The 12,991-nt window shown below is 42.6% G+C and overlaps 2 protein-coding genes across 8 annotated transcripts in view; one reads left to right on the forward strand and one right to left on the reverse strand.

Annotated features, from left to right (window-relative positions):
- Positions 1-6,383, reverse strand: part of LOC126161793 (protein PALS2) — a 360,405-nt gene extending 354,022 nt beyond the window's left edge. Inside the window, exon 1 of one of the 3 annotated variants that reach the window (XM_049917873.1) lies at positions 6,236-6,383. In XM_049917873.1, the coding sequence (XP_049773830.1) occupies positions 6,236-6,353 (118 nt within the window). In that variant the 5' untranslated portion in view covers positions 6,354-6,383. Of the gene's footprint in view, positions 1-5,681; positions 5,833-6,235 lie in introns of those variants that run through there. The other 2 variants (XM_049917870.1, XM_049917872.1) reach the window with 2 other exon arrangements.
- A 793-nt stretch (positions 6,384-7,176) lies between these two features.
- LOC126161792 (nuclear pore complex protein Nup93-like) overlaps positions 7,177-12,991 on the forward strand; it is a 176,602-nt gene continuing 170,787 nt past the window's right edge. The window contains exons 1-3 of one of the 5 annotated variants that reach the window (XM_049917867.1): positions 7,199-7,394; positions 7,495-7,547; positions 7,639-7,679. The gene's annotated coding sequence lies outside the window, so the exon portion shown is untranslated. Of the gene's footprint in view, positions 7,680-12,991 lie in introns of all 5 variants that reach the window. The other 4 variants (XM_049917868.1, XM_049917866.1, XM_049917865.1 and 1 more) reach the window with 4 other exon arrangements.

The raw sequence follows: 12,991 nt of genomic DNA on the forward strand, positions 1-12,991 counted from the left end.
TTCAGAAAGAAAGAACAGATTTCTTTTGTTTATTACAGACATAGTATGCAAGACAGAAACACATTACGCATGCCACTGGATACAGGAAAGTTAAGTTTTATGTTCGCACAGACATTATACATGAACACCATGCGTTGCTCGAGAAACATCGAAACGGTAATCCATTTCGTTCCAAGCATGAATCAACAGGACCCTGTTTATTTAATCGACAGCTTCAACAATTCGGTTTCTCAGCTCTTGAGGAGTAGTTGCCATAGGGGGACAAAAACTCTATCTTTTATGTGCCTCCAAAGAAAAAAAATCGCTAAGTATGAGGTCTGGCGACATGTGAGGCCAAAAGCAATGAACAAGATCTTGTTGCCCACTCTTCCAGTCCAACGTTGTGGGATGCTGTTGTTGAGATAACGCCGCACCTCAAGGTGAAAGCGAGGAGGGCGCTGTCATGCATAAAAATGAGACCATTGGAATCTTCGTGAACTTGAGGAAACCACCAGTTTTGCAACACTTCCAGGTATGACATTCCTGCAACAGTTTCCTCCGCAAAAAAAGAAAGGCCCATAAACTTCGTAAACACATTCAGTTTCGGTGAGTCTCTTTCATGTTCGACGACAACGCCAGGACTTTGTGACACCCCAAATTCTTACGTGACGGCGATTTCTTTTACCCGACCGATAATACGTCGATTCGCCCGAAAAGATGCGTCGTTCGGAAAAGTGCCCTCTGCTATATGCTGGAGAACTGAAATGCAAAATTCGCACCTGACGTTATGGCCGCCGGGATCCAATTCCTGCAATAATTGTAACTTGTGAGGCACCATATGCAGGCATCGCTTCACAACACGCCACACTATTGTGGCCTGCCCGTACTGACTTCCGGGGGCTTCGTGGTGAACGCATCTTGGACACCCCTCGACATTTTCATCAGACGTGGGTGGCCGACCATTGCTCTTCTCTTTGAAAATGCAACCAACTTCCAGGAATTTTGTACGCCAGTCACAAAACCTACTTTAGCAGAGGCGGTGTCATGCTGAATCGACGGCGCAAAGCACGTTGCATTTCAACAGTGGATTGTCTTCACGAAAATTCCAACATACTGAAGTTTTCTCTTGTGGTGTAGCCACCATGTTGCTACAGATACACAATAGCGCAGCTGTATCAAAACTTTGAACTTTCCTCTATGTAGTGATATGCGCAATGTGTTCTACACTCCTGGAAAAAAGAACACATTGACACCGGTGTGTCAGACCCACCATACTTGCTCCGGACACTGCGAGAGGGCTGTACAAGCAATGATCACACGCACGGCACAGCGGACACACCAGGAACCGCGGTGTTGGCCGTCGAATGGCGCTAGCTGCGCAGCATTTGTGCACCGCCGCCGTCAGAGTCAGCCAGTTTGCCGTGGCATACGGAGCTCCATCGCAGTCTTTAACACTGGTAGCATGCCGCGACAGCGTGGACGTGAACCGTATGTGCAGTTGACGGACTTTGAGCGAGGGCGTATAGTGGGCATGCGGGAGGCCGGGTGGACGTACCGCCGAATTGCTCAACACGTGGGGCGTGAGGTCTCCACAGTACATCGATGTTGTCGCCAGTGGTCGGCGGAAGGTGCACGTGCCCGTCGACCTGGGACCGGACCGCAGCGACGCACGGATGCACGCCAAGACCGTAGGATCCTACGCAGTGCCGTAGGGGACCGCACCGCCACTTCCCAGCAAATTAGGGACACTGTTGCTCCTGGGATATCGGCGAGGACCACTTGCAACCGTCTCCATGAAGCTGGGCTACGGTCCCGCACACCGTTAGGCCGTCTTCCGCTCACGCCCCAACATCGTGCAGCCCGCCTCCAGTGGTGTCGCGACAGGCGTGAATGGAGGGACGAATGGAGACGTGTCGTCTTCAGCGATGAGAGTCGCTTCTGCCTTGGTGCCAATGATGGTCGTATGCGTGTTTGGCGCCGTGCAGGTGAGCGCCACAATCAGGACTGCATACGACTGAGGCACACAGGGCCAACACCCGGCATCATGGTGTGGGGAGCGATCTCCTACACTGGCCGTACACCACTGGTGATCGTCGAGGGGACACTGAATAGTGCACGGTACATCCAAACCGTCATCGAACCCATCGTTCTACCATTCCTAGACCGGCAAGGGAGCTTGCTGTTCCAACAGGACAATGCACGTCCGCATGTATCCCGTGCCACCCAACGTGCTCTAGAAGGTGTAAGTCAACTACCCTGGCCAGCAAGATCTCCGGATCTGTCCCCCATTGAGCATGTTTGGGACTGGATGAAGCGTCGTCTCACGCGGTCTGCACGTCCAGCACGAACGCTGGTCCAACTGAGGCGCCAGGTGGAAATGGCATGGCAAGCCGTTCCACAGGACTACATCCAGCATCTCTACGATCGTCTCCATGGGAGAATAGCAGCCTGCATTGCTTGGGAAGGTGGATATACACTGTACTAGTGCCGACATTGTGCATGCTCTGTTGCCTGTGTCTATGTGCCTGTGGTTCTGTCAGTGTGATCATGTGATGTATCTGACCCCAGGAATGTGTCAATAAAGTTTCCCCTTCCTGGGACAATTAATTCACGGTGTTCTTATTTCAATTTCCAGGAGTGTAGTTTGTCTACAATAAACAACTGAAATCTGTTCTTTCTTTTTGAATTATCCGGTACCTAAATAATGCATTTTCTCGACTGAGTTGAAATTGCATACAGCCAGCCACTCTGTCGTTTCCAGGAAATGGTGGAAACCATTTTGTGCTAAATATGGATTGAAGAGAGGGGGATCCGTCAGCTCTCATTTGTATTTTTGGTGATACGTCACCACGGTTTCTGGCATTATCGTGCAGCAGCACCACGTCTGTCGACAGCATGCTCCTACGTTTATTCTGAATGGACCTGTTTATATTTTGTAATGTCCCACAGAATACGCCTCGAAGTCAACAAACAAAAGCATATTTATGCGCAACAATTTACATTTATTTTTGAGGATGGTAAATTACGTGCTCTTGAACCAGGTGTCAATGCTCTGCAGGTCTATCTGTTTTTCATTAGAACTTGCTGGCGTTGCGGTTTTGCTGTATGCAACAGCATCACCTGTGGTCAGGTCAAAGGAGTTTCCGACGTTATACACCAGAGAATCTGTATATACGTGAATAATAACGGCCATAGAACATTTCCTTGGGGTGCTCTAGAACTTACTTTCACACATGTTCGTTTTATTCCGTTAAAAACGACGCGTTGATTTCTGTCAGCTAGAAAGTCCTGAATCAAATCTCACAGATGGTCTGATACTCTAAGTTCATATTTTGCTTATATTTACTTTCTAGATGAGAGACGTGGGTAATTGTTCACCTTTTAGTATAATGTGCCTCATTTTCAACAATCTTTCAATCTTTCGCAGTAACCATTACTGCCTCTGCCTCCTAGCGACTGGCATAAGAAATTTTAAAGTGTCTGAATCTTCAGAGTGACGACAACGATGAGTTTCAGTGCAACGTGTCGCATCGCATTTGGTATCGTGTCAGTATGAACGGTGACTTGTAAGCGGTCCGAAAAGATTATTTTATCGTTCTAGAGGTGACCTGTAAGAGCGCTATCCCTCAACTTTCACAATTTCAGGAGTGATTTATGCACGCACTTGCGACTGTGCGTTGTCACTGAAAAGCTAAACAGTGAAGATATACTTTCAGTTTTTTTCTTTCAAATTGATACTGTATTACACAAAACAACAGTGAAAGGTTTCTCAAAAATACACAAAACAGCAGTGAAAGGCTTCTCAAAAAAGGGTCACATTCTACTTATCCCAAAAGACACTAGCCATTACTTTTCCTGGGGACTGCACAATTCTGCTTCTTTATCCTCCTTCGGTGATCTTGTGCGATGCCATTTCATTTACCGCCTTTTCAGTTCATGATCAAAGATATGAACGCCGGTCTCATTTTACGTCACACTATTTGCTTGTGGCTCAAACTCCCTCCAGCTCCAAGCAGTGTAGCACAAGAAGTCGATGTTTAACCGTTTTCCATGTCTAAGCCTGAATTAATATTTCACTAGACATACGTTATAGAGATTCATAGTGTTGTCTGGCGCCGAGGTCTCCATTTTCCCGTCAGCACTACCCATGGATCCCTATAACCCGCCCTCCCCACCTCTACACCGCCACCACTACATATTTTTGTTTTGAAAAATTGTTTCACCATCAGCCTGTCTTTAGCTACAATCTAAAAGTCTGAATTTTGCTGTCTCTTCATGGATAATGAAGATCTTCTCCTGCTATTGACTGGCAGCAGGGTTAAACTTCATTTAATTTTTCAGCAACTTTTGGTTTGGGTGTTCACAATGTCAAAAAAAAAAAAAAAAAAATACCGGCAGCATCGAAGTACTCGTTTCTCCCAAGGCTCATCTCTCAAATGAACAGCAAGAACACTAGACAGTTAAACGGTGCTGTACTACGAATAGTATTATCTGACATTCCGTTTTCGGAGATTTAAATATTACAAATGTATTAAAAAAAATATGATATTTCTTCCTTTCTTCCTATCGCCACCCAAATTTGCCCTAGCACTTTCGCTCTCGTTGAATTCTCACATGTATATGCAGTCACAAGCTGCACGGACTATTGCTGTTGATAAAAGATCAACTGATTAGTTTGGTGCGTGTCTCTGTTCCCTCGTCGTATGATAGCTAAGCGTGGAAGGGACAGAGAGGTCATAATGCCACAGTTCACGTATTTCAAACTGATGCTAAACATTTTCATATTGGCGATAAATTTACTAGAAAGCAAAACGGTAACTAACTATCTTCGGAAGAAGACGGAAACAAAGTAAGTTCAGATTACTTCTGCGATTGGTTACTAAAATCAATAGAGACCATTTTCAGGTAATTAATATAACGCAATGGACGACTATAATTAACAGTGATAACAGCTGTAATTTTGGCTTATTATTTCGTTTACACTATACATGGTTCTAATATTTTCTTTTAAAAAGTCACAAATTTTATTCATTACACTGTTCTGCAAACCACGCCATACGTTATTGTACGCAGCACTGGTAACATGGTCCCGAATACTTGCGCAACACTTTTTAACATGAAAACTCACCACCTAGTTTTGTTTGTAAACACTGCGCTACTTAGTATCACATGCACGTGAGTGCCTTATACTGTGTTTCTTGTAGGAGGGTGATTAACAGGACGATGAAATGACTGTCGCTTAACTACTTCTTTTGAATGAAGCTGTTGCACTATTCAGTTTGCTTAATTAGATAATTTATAACGCAAACTCTGTATTCCATTGTTGGTAAAACGCTCTTTGAAATCATGAAGGTAGTATTTCAAACATGAGGATCTCCGCGAACAGCGAGCTTGGAAGAGCGCAGTAGGGTGGGTCGGGCACAGTGTAAGATCAATACAGTACGCATTATCAACAGGTTGTCAATATGCTCACATTACTCACAGCTGATTAGAAATATTTCCTCTACTTACTTAACTAAAAAAAAAAATAAAATCAAACTGAGTCTATGAGTGTAACGACGCTACAGTGAAAATAAATTTACGAGTGTAGCATAATAATCAGCCTTTCTGGAAATGAAAAAGAGGATTTCGGCAACGAGTACTATATTATGGTTTGAAAATAAGATGACAACAAAAAATAATTATTGTTCCTTAAGACTTACCGTTGTCTATCGGTTTACCTAAACCCATCTGTTCCATGCTGGCCAAAAGCTCGCGACGCTCAACATTTTCTGTCCTTCCAAACAACACCATTTTAACGAACTGCTACCTCTTAAGCATCGAACAGCGTCTCGAGACAAGCAACACGCGAGAAACGTATCCTTTAAATCCACTGCTGTTGCTGCTCCCCCCCCCCCCCCCCTTCTCCTCGCGGCAGCTACCAGACAGTAACCAATCAAACGGCGCATACCTTTTTCAAAATCCAATGAGACCTGTAGGTAGTATCCCGCTGAAATTGCAGTAGTCCCTTACTTTTGCTTTTATAATATCTTCACAAATTGTGCAAACCTAGGCAAACAGATAGTTACGCACAGAAAGAAACATGCAATATATGTTGTTTTAAGTGGTTATACGGTAGTTCAGGCATATAGAACGCCAGATCTATTTACCTTAGGCACACGGTCAAAACGTAATAATCGTAAGAGGGATAGAAAGAATAAAATACATTAAATTTCTAAACTAGAGCTCGTTGCTACCGAGGAGCGATTGAACTCACCGATTCCAGTTCTGCTCTGAAATCCACGCACACTTGATTGACTTCTACCGCATTGCAGAACGATTGTATCAAGGAGTACACCATTATTATCGTCTGGCATTTTATGACAGAATTTCATGACGCCGTTGTTCTCGTATTGATTATCACTTTATGCATTACATTTAAGTTATAGCCTATTGCTTTTTTTGCTCTTTTACAATGGCACATCAGAAACTTTTGCCATTGAACTTTACTATAAAATAACTGAACGTCTTTGATGGAATTATGTTACATTGTAACTTATGTTCCACTTTAAAATAAATAAAACTAGATTAACTCAAACTACATTTCGTTTTCAGTTTTGTATGCAGCTAAACACTTATTTAATCGATCACAGAGAATCGAAAACATTTATTAAATGTGCAGCCATGCCAGAAAGCTTTGTATCCATTCATCTTCGGGTATTATACTACCTCCGCCGAGAGAAATATATCTACTGCGCGAATAAAATGCACAACCTATATCTTCTCCTATGACGCGTCGCGTTATCTGTCGTTTGTGAAGAGAACTAAATGTCGGCAGAGCCTTCTAAATCCAGTCGTTCACCACACCATTTACATTCTGTAAATTTAGAAAATGATGAACATATTTGCATATTTGGTGCCGAACGGAAACATTTGCTTTTAAGATCAGCAGCGTAATCACCATGCGCTGTTGAGCGTGACTGACCATATCATTACTGTCACCGTATTAAAAATATTCTTTCTGGTATTTTCAAGTTATATGTCTAAATAAATGCAGTTTTTAATAGCAGGTCGTTATATTGTTCGTCAGCTATGATCAATTACAACTAACATTTGTTAGAAATAATTATCTCAAAAAGTTGCAAGAAATCACGATTCTGTTGAGTGGCGCGTAGAGTCGATAGAATGATAATCTATGGCAAACAACAAATTCAGAGATATAAATACTCGACTTCAATGTTTGCCGGGAAGAGCGAGTAGCAGTACTTGTTTGAGAGTAGAATGTGTTCCATTATTTGATTGTGTTTGAAGCTGGACAAGAGTTGTAAAGTGTGTGTGTGTATATGTATATATAAATATTTTTATTCCAAAACTCAATGTTTGTTAAACCATTTCGGCGTTAATTGTTTTAAGAGTATCAAAGTGCCAAGGAACACGTTCGTTTGCTGCTTGCAATGCTTTTTCTAATTGAGTTTTCAGTTTTAAAATCAGACATTATTCGCAGTAACTGAAATTGTCGGTGTTCCTGATTCACAGATTCTATACACCAACAAGAAACTACTGTCCAAAAGTACTTGTGTCTGTTAGAGGTGAACATTAATTCCTTGATATGTTATTGAAGTGAACTAATTGTAGATTGGAACACTCGTTGAATAAATATTTATATTTGTTCAAGTAAAGAAGCCTTTGGTGCAGAAGTCACCAGTGAGTACGACAGTAAGGTAGGTAGAAATAAAAAAAAGTATTAGAAACTGAAATTCTTATATCTGTTTTTAGCGCGTGTCATATAGGAAGCAGGTAAACATGATACCAAAACCTTGATAACTCAAAAAAATACTGCCACGACCTTCCCTAAGAGATTTGTATAGGCCTATTTAAATTCTCAAGGAAGCTTAATTTTTATGTGGTAAACGACTAATGTTTAAAAATGACAGAGAGCAATCTTATAATTTCATTTCATGATCTCTGCAGCAGCTAGGGGGGCTACCTGACAATGTCATCTGTTAGCACAAAGCAATGTTTTTGAGGCTGTAGGTATATTTTTCGTCATCTATGGTTTCTATTTTACTGGTATCTTTAAAGTGTTGTTTTGGTTGACAAAGTAATTATAATGCCTATGTGTAGTGCTATACTCTGCCTCTATAATTACAGGTACTATAAGCAGCACGACATAGAACACATAGGTACTGTGAAAATACTGTAGTATAAGACCATCTCATCTCGAGAGACATTCTAACATATTGTAAACTGTTTGTTTATGTAATGGGTACCAGTACTTGCATGTACAGGAGTTACAGTCATCTTGCATCTCTGTTTAAGATTGCGTAGCATTATGAACTAAACTAATTGGGGTCATATTAGGAAAATGCTTTGGTTAGTTCACCTTTAGGGTGAGGTTAGTTGTATCTGGTCTCGGTGTGCATGGGTGTGTTGAAAATAACCAAAAGATAGTGAATGCAGTCATTTGGTGTGGTTTCTCAACAGTTTAGGAGATTTGTGTTTCAGAGAAAATGTCCATAAGATCTAAGATTCGGCAAAAGTGTAGTTACGGTTTCCCTGTGTCTTTTATTGCTCGCTGCAGCCAGTAACTGCATTGAATTGTTGGAAGTAAACATGACAGATCAACCAATTTTTGTGTTGAGATTTCTTTACTAGAGGTCGGTCTTTCACTATATCAAATTTTCTGTACACTCTCAATATGTAATACAAAAATGGTCAGCACCTCCCACCACGCATCGTGCAGTACACTGTAACTGCATTTTAGAAATTTCTTTTTACTGTTAAAAAAGTTCACAAATGGTGTTACATTCTGTTGAGTATGGTGTGGGAAACCCAAAGAAATTAGCAAATGGGGCTTGTCAGAGAGAGAATATATTCTACTAAAGAGTTTTTTTTAGAACTGCAATCAATGCAACTGTCCATGGCATTTTAGAATTAACATGTAGTCTAATCATAACCCAATATGGGATAATCCCATAGATTACTATTCTCCAATGCTACAACCTGTGTGATTTTGGTATCTGTGACTGTCTAACTAATCTGACTAAAATTATTTGACACTTTGTGCTTTATAACAGAGTTGATCGAATCTAACCTCTCAGTATCATAGGCATACTGTCAAGCATTGTCATTGTGCTGCGTCACTTGGAATTGAAAGACGTAGCTTACATGTTAAATTTTATATGTACATTTCGTGTTACATATAAACAAACATATAAAAGAAGTTTTAATATATTTGTTAATACGGTGTACCAGTTATTGGCAGTTGATTCACTGGAACATTATTATTCTTGGCCTTTCGGATATCGTAAAGTAAGAGGCTGAGCTGCTCCATAAATATTCCCTGTAAAATACTTCATCTCAGTGAAAGTCATCAGTATGAGAAAATTCCACCCATCTGCTTTGACCAGTGTGGCGGAAACGACCACTGACATCATCTCCAATATGGTGCCTATGACATCATTGCATAAACACAACAACAAACACGAAAATACGTTAAAAAACCACAAACACATCTTTCTCCAAAAATATAACTAAACTAAAGGGACCAGCACAGGAATTAGGGTGTTTTTGGGTGGGGATAAACTAAATATAAACATATACAAACACACACAACAATCCCAAACCAAACAAAAAGACGACAAAATGACAACACAAAATTCCCAAATTCCACTACACTCACAATATCCTTCACCTACATAGCTCAACCACAATTGTCAGTACCGAGCGAGGTGGCGCAGTGGTTAGACACTGGACTCGCATTCGGGAGGACGACGGTTCAATCCCGCGTCCGGCCATCCTGATTTAGGTTTTCCGTGATTTCCCTAAATCGCTCCAGGCAAATGCTGGGATGGTTCCTTTCAAAGGGCACGGCCGACTTCCTTCCCCGTCCTTCCCTCATCCGATGAGACCGATGACCTCGCTGTCTGGTCTCCTTCCCCAAAACCAACCAACCAACAATTGTCAGTACCACAAAATAAAAACCGACAACTCCAAAAATAACGATATCTCCACAACTATTGATACCACAAAACCAACAAAAATTGGAATCAAACACTTCCCTTGACATGTAGAGGCCAAAAGCAGCTCACAATACCAAAACACACACTGTTATGACAAAAATTGAAATCGGACACTTCCCATGAACTGTATGGCTCAAAAAAATTGAAATTGAGTACTTCCCCTAAGATACAGAAATCAACCACAAGTGCCAATACCAGAATGTCAACCACCAAGAAATCCAGTAAATAACACCGACCCAACAACACATAAAAACCCCACCAAACATCATAACATGCGAACAATACACCCAAAAAAAAAACTACTACTTACCACAAAAAAGTTCGGCGCTACGCACTAGGTCATCCACACACACACACACACACAGAGACACACACACACTCCAAAAATTAAATGAAACTTGATCACACACTACAACTCAAAAACAACTGCAACAAATCGGATCCTTCGCAACATAATCATAGAACAACCAGCGGCCCCCGCCCGAGCCGCAGCCCCCCCACCCTCACAAAACAACCGTAACTTACCACCCTCGGCCTATACATTTTACTAATAGCCCACAAAAAAAATGCGAAAAATGCAATAGTTCTCAGGGAAGCTCGCCCACCAGCAATACTAATCTAAATGAGATTGAAGGTTAGAAGAGTCCTCTTCCCCCTCCCAATAACTGACTTAAATGCCCCCCAAAACTCCTCTATTGTATTAGTGCAAGCCCCAGTCTTGTAATTCTTGAATTATAAACTATGGTTGACAACTAAATGATCATAACCCCTCTGGCCCACCCCCTATAAGAAAAAAAAGCATCAGGAACTACTGTACTCCCCTCCTCTATATACTACTCAATTACCCCACCAATTCCCTCTTCGTACGCTCCTCCAAAACCCTGAAAACACACTCTGAATACCCACCTCCCAGAAACAATGGCCCCCCACACCCATAAACCAACTGGAGACTTACCCCTCCTGTATTTCCTCTTCCCAGACTGCGACTCGCCAATCTCAACCACCACCCCAGGCCCTCTCAACTTACCCCTGTACTTAATATATTTGGAACAAACTTCCCTACAAAATGAAAACGAGTCTAACATTGTCCTCTCACTCACACCAGTCTCACACGCACAAAAACGATGGGAGGATCTATAACAAAAATAATGTCATTAAAACTATCTGTCTCATGGCCAACCTAGACCTCTCGAATCAGGTACGGCAGCTTATGGAGTGCCAAAGGTTATCCCTTAGGCACCGCCACATGTAATAGTCCCTGGTCCGAGATGCCGGAACTCTGGCCAACCACATATTCTGCTTGCATATGCTGCATTTCACAATCTCTGCCACAAGCCCAAGAAATTACAGGAACTTAATGAGGGACAATATGTCCTCACCCATTTTAACCTGCAGATGCGCACTACTATACTTAGAAGTCATATCCTTACCTAATTAAAGAAGCCACAAATTAAATTAAACGACTTACTATGAGACAAACAGCAAACAACACCGTAATAACATAAACACAACAGAAACTTGTGATTCTTGAGTTTCTCCCGGTGTATTTGATAATCAAAATATCCACGGGTGTACTGTCGGTCTACAGTGTCCAACGGGCACAATATTTCGGTGATCATACATGTCGCCATCATCAGGTGAACTGACGGACTGAGCTCCTGTGAACATGCCGGCTCAGAGATCCATGCTCAGAGGGAACTGGGTTCGGCCGCAGCGGCAGCAGATTTAAATACCCTCCGCTGTCCGCGCCACGGTCGCGTGTTGGAACGGATTGCGATGGTGTCTGAGATGACGTCGGTGTCGTGGCTCTGTCCGCCATGGTCGACACAACTATACTTTTGCTCGATTTACTCTTGATTAACCCAATCGCTGGTTCCCAAGCCTTGCTAAGATTATAGCCACAGTCACGGTTTATGAGGTCGTCATTGGTACGAATTTCGGTGGCCTCTCTAACAACGCTGTCCCAGTATCTCGACGTCTGTACCAGAATCCTCGTGCGTTCATACTCCATAGCGTGATTTTCCGACAAACAATGTTCAGCAACCGCCGACTTGCTCGGATACATCAGTTGAGTGTGCCTCTGGTGTTCACGGCATCGATCCTCGACGGTACGCATCGTCTGACCAATATACGACTTGCCACATTGACACGGAATCTGGTACACGCCGGCCTTCCTCAAACTGAGGTCATCTTTGGTGCTCCCCAGCAGTGCACAAGTTTTATTTGATGATGGTGACAAGTATGATCGCTGAAATATTGTGCCTGTTGGACACTGTAGACCGGCAGTACACTGTGGATATTTTGATTACAACAGAAACTTAATTGTTAACTCACTGGAATCAAATTCTGTTCTTCTATAACAGTCATGACTGGTAAGTGCACACTTCAAGCAGCGATACCCAAATGAACCCAATATACCAAATAACACGTGGACCATACACACACGCCATCAGAGGACACCACTAACTGCAACAAGCTGACATCTACAAACACAACACACTCATGAACTAAACTCCACGCCGTCATGACATCACACACACCACCACCATTTCGTCACGGGTCAAAGCCGGCGGGTGGGATCAGACCCCTCCGTTGACGGGGGGGCGGGGGGTGCTGTTGGGGCTTTGGGAAAAATGTAGCAGTGAGATAGCAGCAAATACAGAATTAACAAGATAATGAATGATATGTAGTAAATTACAAGTTTCTTCTATAGTAGGCACTTTTAGTGTCAGGTGGTAGGGGGTTGAGTGCTTGAATGGTGCTGAGGGCTGTGCCAGTGGTAGCAGAGCTACTGGTAGGTTCATTCAAGTCTGCTGACAGCCCTCAGCGGAGAAGCCTGACAAAGCTTGTCTACCAACTTACGAAGGGGATGGCTGTGTCTTATGCAGGGAACTCTGCCAGCAATTTTTGGGTATGGGTAAGGTAAAACTGGGTTTCCTGAGCCAGGGACTGGCTAGTGTCATCAGCATACCTCTTGTACCATAAACTATGTGTTTACATGAGGGTCTACT

Source organism: Schistocerca cancellata, chromosome 2 (genome assembly GCF_023864275.1).
Source record: "Schistocerca cancellata isolate TAMUIC-IGC-003103 chromosome 2, iqSchCanc2.1, whole genome shotgun sequence".
Classification (NCBI taxonomy): Eukaryota; Metazoa; Arthropoda; class Insecta; order Orthoptera; family Acrididae; genus Schistocerca; species Schistocerca cancellata.